The 9318-nt window shown below is 37.7% G+C and overlaps 1 protein-coding gene across 1 annotated transcript; it reads left to right on the top strand.

Annotated features, from left to right (window-relative positions):
• Positions 1–233: 233 nt before the first annotated feature.
• Positions 234–8279, top strand: LOC141775836 (transmembrane emp24 domain-containing protein 9-like). Its single transcript, XM_074649573.1, has 5 exons — positions 234–431; positions 3873–3973; positions 4076–4201; positions 4602–4748; positions 5807–8279. The coding sequence occupies exons 1-5, from the start codon at positions 263–265 to the stop codon at positions 5954–5956; spliced, it is 693 nt and encodes a 230-aa protein (XP_074505674.1). The 5' UTR covers positions 234–262; the 3' UTR covers positions 5957–8279.
• Positions 8280–9318: the final 1039 nt, after the last annotated feature.

Here is a 9318-nt window from a genome sequence, read left to right as displayed (position 1 = left end):
TTTATTTTATTTTTTTATTTTTTTTATTCAATACATTTTTTTATGTATTTTTTTTAAAATTTATTATAATGGAAGCTTTAGTCCTCCATACCCACCACAGTGTACATGTAATGTAAATGTTGATGTAGTTCTATGGTCCAAAGCGTTAAGAACTCCAACACCCAGCATCCTCTTACGGCTCGCTGATTGGTCAGAGTGGATCGATGGTTGACGTGGCAGTGCTGGTTCCGCGCATGCTCAGTGTGCGGGTCTGGTCGTGGTGATGAAGATGTCGTCAGGTAGTGTGTGTGTGAGGATGAGGTCTGTCAGTCTGTTCTCTCTGCTGCTGCTGAACGCGCTCTACAGCCTCGGCTCCTCGCTCTACTTCCACATCGGAGAGACCGAGAAGAAATGCTTCATAGAGGAGATCCCGGACGAGACGATGATTATAGGTGAGAGAGACAGCCAGCAGGAAGTCACCGGCTAATGCTAATGCTGATGCTAATGCTAATGCTAATGCTGATGCTAGTGCTAATGCTGCTGCTAATGCTGCTGCTAATGCTAATGCTAATGCTAATGCTAATGCTGATGCTAGTGCTAATGCTGCTGCTGATGCTGATGCTAATGCTAATGCTAAAGCTGGTGCTAATGCTACTGCTAGTGCTAGTGCTGCTGCTAATGCTAATGCTAACCGGTTAACTAGCTGAAGTTGTGTTTGGTGACAGCCGGATCTCTGGTGCTGATGTGTTGATTCACAGCTCAGTGAGGAGACACTCAGACCCTCAGAGGAGCTACTACTGACCTCCTTATATCTATATCTATATTTAAATGTCTTATAAAGCAGCTGTATTAGTGGCACTGACTCAAGTACACTGGAGTACTGCAGAGTATGTTAGAGTACTGTAGAATATATTAGAGTACTGTAGAGTACATTAAAGTACTGTAGAGTACATTAAAGTACTGTAGAGTACATTAGAGTATTGTAAAGGACATTAGAGTACTGCAGAGTATGTTAGAGTACTGTAGAGTACTTCAGAGGACTGTAAAGTACATTAGAGCACTTTAGAGTACATTAGAGTACTGTAGAGTATATTAGAGTACTTCAGAGGACTGTAAAGTATGTTAGAGTACTGTAGAATATATTAGAGTACTGTAGAGTACATTAAAGTACTGTAGAGTACATTAAAGTACTGTAAAGGACATTAGAGTACTGCAGAGTATGTTAGAGTACTGTAGAGTACTTCAGAGGACTGTAAAGTACATTAGAGCACTTTAGAGTACATTAGAGTACTGTAGAGTATATTAGAGTACTTCAGAGGACTGTAAAGTATGTTAGAGTACTGTAGAGTACTTTAAATACTGTAGCGTACATTAGAGTATTGTAGAGTATATTAGAGTACTGTAGAGTACTTCAGAGGACTGTAAAGTACATTAGAGTACTGTAAAGTATGTTAAAGTACTGTAGACTATGTTAGAGTACTGTAGAGTACTTCAGAGGACTGTAAAGTACATTAGAGTACTGTAAAGTATGTTAAAGTACTGTAGACTATGTTAGAGTACTGTAGAGTACTTCAGAGGACTGTAAAGTACATTAGAGTACTGTAAAGTATGTTAAAGTACTGTAGACTATGTTAGAGTACTGTAGAGTATATTAGAGGATTGTAAATCAAGGCAAGGCAGCTTTATTTGTAGAGCACATTTCAGCAACAGGGCAATTCAAAGTGCTTTACATAAACATTCAAGAACATTGTGACAAAGTGCAAAAGAACATTAAGACATAATTAAAACAGTTATAAAAACATTAAGACTAGAAAATAAAAACAAGCTGAAAATAAAAGCTAGGATATATGCTAAAATAGAATATAACACACAATAGTAAAAGCTCTAGTGCAGTATATAAGATCATTATCTGGTTTAATAAAAGGCAGTTTAATCATGGAGCTGAATCTTTGGTTAACTGCACACGAAACATGCAAAGCTAACACAACATTAAACACAAAGTCACGTAACAGTAGTAATGTTATATTTAACTTCCATTTAAGAAGCTCATAAATACACAACCAGTGTTGGAAGAAGTATTCAGCTCCTTTACTGCAGTAAAAGTACTAATACTAATAGTACTAGTACTAATACCACACTGTGAAAATACTCCTCTGCAAATAGAAGTCAATTCAAAACCTTACTGAAGTACAAGTGTGTGAGTATTATCAGCAAAGTCAAATAAATATTGCCTGCCAGTACGTTTATGATCATTTTCAGTTAATGTACCTGACTGTCCTCTAACGGTTCACCTGTTTGAGCTAATACCACAAGACCTGTTTGAACCAGAGAGAGAGACACCGACAGGAAGTCACTGCAATATCTCGTTTTCTACTTTTCTAATCATCTGAGGTGGAGTCTGTAAATAGACGGAACAGAAACACAGACAGACTCCATACTAATCATCCATGATTTTCAATATACAACCTACCCGATGCTTTAGTACATTCATGCAGAACTACAACAGAAACGGGTGCAACGACTCTCATTGCAAATAATTCACACTCTTAATGTCATTTTAACAATAACATGTTTCTTGATAAACTGAACGTGAGCTTTGGAAGTTAATTCTTGTATGTGTGACAAAATATTTTGTAGATTTTACATTGGTCAGACTTCATATGTCTACACATATACTACAATACTGCACAACCTGTTTACCATGACTGAACACCCGTCTACCACAGCATTGTATTTTACTCCTACACTTTAACTGCTGCACTATATTATTCTAATTAGATTTTATCCACCTGATATATTCATTTTAATACATATTTGTGGTAGTCAAGTTTATTTATACTGCATATTTAATACGACAGGCATTGACTTAATGTGTTTCAAAGTAAAAATAAATAAAATAGGCAAAGATCATACATGATCAGACATGTTTTTAGTCTGCTTTTAAAAGAAGACAGTGTTGTAGTAGACCTTCGTTCGTGTGGTAGAGAATTAGCAGTACAGTGAAAACCTCTTCTAGTGATCACGTCTGTCTGGGTCAACCTGATCACTATACGCGGATGATTATTAGAACCATTTTTTTTCTTTATTTCTCATGCAGATTACCATCTAATTGGCATTTTTATTTTATTACATGAATATAAAGTGATGAAACAGACAGCTTCGCTATTTACTGAATTTTATTGACCGTTTCAAAATACAGTCCAGCTGTTTCAAATGCTTTTCAAATTATTGCACATTTGTTTTCTGTCTCCAACACGAGGTTCACACAAGGCAGTTTTTCAAAAGCTTTGAGGAGACTACGATTTTCATTCAGAGAAAAATGACTTTCTTTTTCCCGTCATGATTTCAAAGTGCATCCAGCCGGAGAGCAGACGGGTTACTGCGAGTTCAGCATCACGGGAGTAAAGTAAAACAAAACAGAATTACCGTATTTTTATTTGTATTCCATATGCTGCCATGTATGAAAAGACCCAAAATGAACACTGTAAGCGGACTACTTGATTACTATAAGCTAATATAGGAATGATTCTCTCCCAAGCTTTTTGATCACTATCAGCGATTGATCACTATAAGCGGTTTCAACTGTAGTAGCATTGTTGGAAGGAGCCTGAGAACTACGATTTCATTGACAATAACGAACTTTGTCAGAGAATGGAGCTGACTCTGGTGTCGTCCTACGACCTGCAGACACACAAAAGCTCTATCAAGTGAATTTAGGGCTGAGATTAATAACTGACCTGGGAATGAAAAAGTCTAACCACACACCTCTCGCTCTCTCTCTCTCTGTCTCTCTGTCTCTCTTTCTCTCTCTGTCTCTGTCTCTGTCTCTGTCTCTGTCTCTGTCTCTGTCTCTGTCTCTGTCTCTGTCTCTGTCTCTCTCTCTCTCTCTGCAGGTAACTACCGGACTCAGCTGTACGATAAACAGAGAGAAGAGTACATGCCGGCCACTCAGGGTCTGGGGATGTTTGTGGAAGTCAAAGATCCTGATGACAAGGTGAACAGAAAGATGAATCATCATCATCATCATCATCATCTTCATTATCGTCATCAGCTCACAGCTCCATCAGTGTTTAACTGGTTTGTGCGTTTCCTGCAGGTGATTCTGTCCCGGCAGTACGGCTCAGAGGGGAGGTTCACCTTCACATCACACACGCCTGGAGAGCATCAGATCTGTCTGCACTCCAACTCCTCCAAGTTCGCCCTGTTCGCCGGAGGCATGCTGGTGAGGAGACGGGCCTTGCTTCAGTCCCTTTCACACATCCAGTCGATCTCTGAAACCGTTTTGTGGTTAAATTAGACTTTAAAGCTGATTTCAGATACAACTCAAAGTTCCTCGACTGACAATATGAACACTTGTAACTTCAGTATGTTCAGTCATTTTCCTCCAGTTGAACATTATCAAATTATTTGCTCACTGAAACATTTCCAACTTGAACTCAGTTTGCCTGAAGCGATTTGTTTAAATGATTCTGTTGACTTTGTATTCACGCTGCCTTTAAACTCTGCTATATTAATATTAATGTGGAGGTTTGTGATAGCAGCGTCTGTCAGTGAGTCTCACTGTTAGATAATGATGATAGTAATAATACCTCACTGCTCACTGCTGAACTTGTGTGCTGCAGAGGGTTCACCTGGACATCCAGGTGGGAGAACACGCCAACAACTACGCCGAGATCGCCGCCAAAGACAAACTGACGGAGCTGCAGCTGAGAGTCCGACAGCTGGTGGAGCAGGTGGACCAGATCCAGAAGGAGCAGAACTACCAGAGGGTCAGTTTAAACAGAGTGTTCAGCTGAGGTCAAACGTGCACACACATTTATGTTTTCACTCATTTTATAAGTTTGTTTTTATGTTATACATTTGTTGAAAAATGTGTTCAAAAATACGATGTAATTGGGACAATATCCCTAAACCAGGGGTCTGCAACCGGCTCCGGAACCACATGCGTCTCTTCAGCTCCTCTCCAGAGGCTCCCTGTGGATTTTTAAAAATGGAAATGAATGACTGTTCTTTGTTTACATTTTCATTTTTATTTATCATTGTTGTAGGTCTATGGTACGACGGTACGACGGAGGATTAGGGCCACATTGAGGACAAATAATAAATCTGATATTTCGAGACTAAAGTCATAATATTATAAAGTAGTAATTTTACATGTTATTTTCTTTTTTTCTTGTAAAGTTATGACTTTATTCTGTAAATCTCAGATGTTTTTCCCTCAATGTGCCCCTAATACTCTGTAGTACATTGTCTCTTTGGCCCTCGCTGCATTAGACTTATATACTATATACTTAGACTATAAACTGTGTTACCTTCATCACAAAGATCAAATGTTTTGCGGCTCCAGACAGATTTTTGTTTGTTTGTTTTTGCCTAAAATGTCTCTTTTGATAGTAAAGGTTGCTGACCCCTAATTTAAACAGTAGATGTGTAACAGAGACGGTATACAGGAGTCAGTACGAGTCCAGTACATCAGGATCCGTTTGGTTTCATTTATTCTGAGCAGACAGTCGTTCAAGTGTCAAAGACAGACACAATCCTCTGGTAAACTATTTTCATTATAAAAATAAGAGAAGATTTTCAACCCGAAATCTTCCATAAGCGTGTTGACAGCCTCCCAAAGTTAAAGGGACACGCAACATGATTCCAGCTGTGCTGTGTTTATGATTTCACCGCATTTATTTTCAGAAGACGAACAATAAGTTTGTTAAAGAAATGAAATGTGTGAATGTTTCTTTGTTTTCATCCTGTTACATAAAGTGTATCACCTCGTCCTGGCTGGCAGTCATGTAAAATGTCCTCCGTCTGTCTGTCTGTCCTCTCTCAGTACCGCGAGGAGCGTTTCCGTCAGACCAGCGAGAGCACCAACCAGCGGGTCCTCTGGTGGTCCATCGTCCAGACCCTCATCCTGGTGGCCATCGGCATCTGGCAGATGAGACACCTCAAGAGCTTCTTCGAGGCCAAGAAACTGGTGTAATTGAGTCTGTTTGCGTGTGTGTGTGGTTGTTTGTGTGAGTGTGTGTGAGTGTGTGTGAGAGCGTGTGTGAGTGCATGTGTGAGTGTGTTTGGTCTCTACTGATTGATGCAGTGCTGAGCGGCGGCGGTGGCGGCGGTGGCGGCGGTGGCGGCGGTGGCGGCGGTGACGGTCGACGCTGCTGTCGGAGGAAAACCTGCTGAGGAGACGGGACGCAGAGAAATCCAGCTTCACGATTCGGCTTGAAAACAGCATCTTTAGATTATTCCAGATGTTCTCATTGTTTTCCTCAGCAGCTGTGGTCGTAACGAGCCCCTCACGTTCGCAGTAGACTATCGGGTTAATGTGACAACTCTATATTTATATACTGTCAGCGTCTACCAGGCCGATAGTCATGTGTTTGTTTTTCCCTTTTTCTGTCTCCTCGCTCGCTGGGATGAGTACATGACGTGTTACTGGCCACTAGAGATGCTGTTGAGTCTGAATATCAGCTGGCAGTTTGAAGCAAATTCTGAAATTATTCATCTGTAAACTCATTTTGTTTTGCATTTTTCTGCATCTTGCATAACGCAGGGAACTAAAAATATTGACACTTGAGGACGTTACAGTGCTGTTGATGTTGAGATGATGATAGAGAAGTATTTACTGCCCCCCCCCCCTGTTCATGGTTAACTGCATCTTGTATTGTTAATTTCTGAGGACGTGTGATACTAAATACTACAAGGAACACAGGATTTAGCTCTCACATGAACTTGTAGTTAAAAGTATATCAGAGCTTTTAATTGTGCCTCCGACTGCAGATTATAAATATAGTCAGCGTTCGGACTGATTTCTGACCTCTGCTCGGCTCTCGACTCATTTATTTTTTCACTGATTTAAACACCTGAAGAAGTAGATGCTGCTGCGATCGAACAAGGAAGAAAAAACTGTGTCCACCTGCAGGACTTAGAGGGATAGTTTGGATGTTTCGATGTGGGGTTGTATGAGGTACTTAGAATATCAACCAGAGAAGATACTACCTTAAAAATACACCCACAGTTTAAAAAACGATACGTTGTATTCCTGAAATCTCTTCAGTTTGGGCACCTCAAGACTTTGGTGAAGATGTAGACGTGTCATTTGTGTGGATAAAGTTAAAAAAATTACTGAGAACTGGCAGTTTAAAAAGTCTAAATTTACCTCAAACAACCACACTTCAAAATATCCAAACTGTCCCTTTAAGGGTCGGATCTGGTCTAAAAACAGGTGCATTGTGTTTCTGCAGACACACATTTGTCCACACATTTCGTATATAAAATGTTAAAGCAAACCATTGTGTTACAGATGCATAAAGTATAATTCAGGCTGTAGTTGGTTTCATTAATGAGGTGAAATACTCAGCTTTCAGATGCAGTTTGTGTTGATTCCTCTTTTATCTCACGTTCCCAGCCAGCTCAGTGAAATTCAACCAGATGAGACTGTTTTCTGTTTGTTACTGCGTGTGACTGGATCTACATTTTTACTGTTGTGTCCAAACTGAATGTATGTTTCTGTTCATCTGATTCTGGCTCGCTGTCGGAGGCACAGACAGAATATCGTGAATCTTCTTGTATCGGATCATTTGGCACCGTCGTCCCCGTTCTTCCTGGAACTTTTTGGTCGAAAGCAGCTTTACATCTTGAGGCGTCCACTAATCCCGTCAAATGAGAGAACTGGTTTGATAGTTGCATCTGTGTCTGATTTAGAATGAAGCCGACTGTGTTTCTTTACCAGAATCCAGTCGTTTGAAGGAAAAGCTTTCAGATTTGACCTTAAAATATCATGTTGTATCTCCAGAAAGATGTAAAGCACTGCATCAGCACCAGCTCGTCAAACCGGCTGGATGATCTTTACCTCCAAATTTTTCACTTTTCAGATATAAACACCAAACACAAACTATTGTACAACGTTTAATTTAGTTCTCAAACTCGTACAGAACATTCAGCTTCCACGTGACTTCAGTGAGAAATGAGCAGTGAGATCTGAATCTGAGGAGTGAAATAGCAGAAAATGTCCCTCAGCTGATTTAAAAGAAGCATCAAGAAGGCCCGTCAGTCGATTCTTTCCCTCTTCAGCTCTAAACATTTAGTTCTTTTTTTTTTGTTCCTTATTCTCTGGTGGTTTGTGTTGAACACGTTTATTCTGCTGGTAGATTACTGCAATGTTTTTCTGGGTTAGAGTTTGAATCAGTTGGTTTTAGGCTGGAAGAGGGGCTTGAATTTATTTTATTTTTAGAGAGATTCTGTCCATGTGAAATCTGTCTGAAATTGCACTCGAAATAAAGTTTTGTCACATTTGGTTTAAAGAACTCACTGTTTCTTTTATTCCAAAAGTCACTTTTCATAAAGTGGAAAATAATGATTACTATTTATTTTTATGTTTATTTGCTGTGATCTGTTTTGTTTGTTGCATGTATGTCCTTCTTTAGATTTTTAAAAAATAAAAATAACATAAGGCAATCAATAAAATTAAAAAGTTATTTTTGGTTTTAAATGCAGGACTTTTAAATGTAGTTGAGTATTATTAGATCTGAGTCCTTCTTCCACCGCTGAGTAAATCTACTTAGTTACATTCCACCACTGGTACTCAGATAATTTACTTCAGTAAAAGTAGTAGTACCACAGTGTAGAAATGTGAAAGTACGAAAGTATCATCAAAATATACTTTAAGTACCAAAAGTAAAAGTACTCATTATGCAGAATAATATGTATTATATTATTGTATTCTAATGATTGATGCATTAATGTGTTCATCACCTGCCAAAATCAAAAATAAATGACTTGATAAATAAATAAATATGTCATTACATTTAGCAAAATAATATAAAAAATAAATGTAGGCATTAATTAATTGATAAAGTGTGACATAAATTGATATTTGTTTTAATTTGCTTCTTTATTTATATATATTTGTATTATTTTGTTATTTACTCTCTTTAATTTTCCCTTTTATTTATTTATTTATTTTTGCATTTATTTTTTTTATTTTTTTTTTTATTTATTTATTCTTTATTTATTCATTTATTTTTGCATTTATTTTTAATTCATTCATTTATTTACTTATTTCTGTAAGATTTGTATTCAGTGACAGCACCCTCATTTGCATAATGAGGCAGAAATGCATAAAGACATGTAAAAAGAAATATGTAAAGAATGTATAAAAAAAGAATAAAGAAATATTTAAAAATAAATACAAAATAAGTGCAGATATAAATAAATAATTAAAAATAAATGAATAAATAAAAAATAAATGCAAACAAATAAATTAATATAATAATGAATACAATTAAATACATAAATAAATAAAAGGGAAAATTGAACAGAAGAGTAAATAAATAAATAAGAACT

Source organism: Sebastes fasciatus, chromosome 10 (assembly GCF_043250625.1).
Source record: "Sebastes fasciatus isolate fSebFas1 chromosome 10, fSebFas1.pri, whole genome shotgun sequence".
Classification (NCBI taxonomy): domain Eukaryota; kingdom Metazoa; phylum Chordata; class Actinopteri; order Perciformes; family Sebastidae; genus Sebastes; species Sebastes fasciatus.
This window is presented reverse-complemented; position numbering and strand designations above follow the sequence as displayed.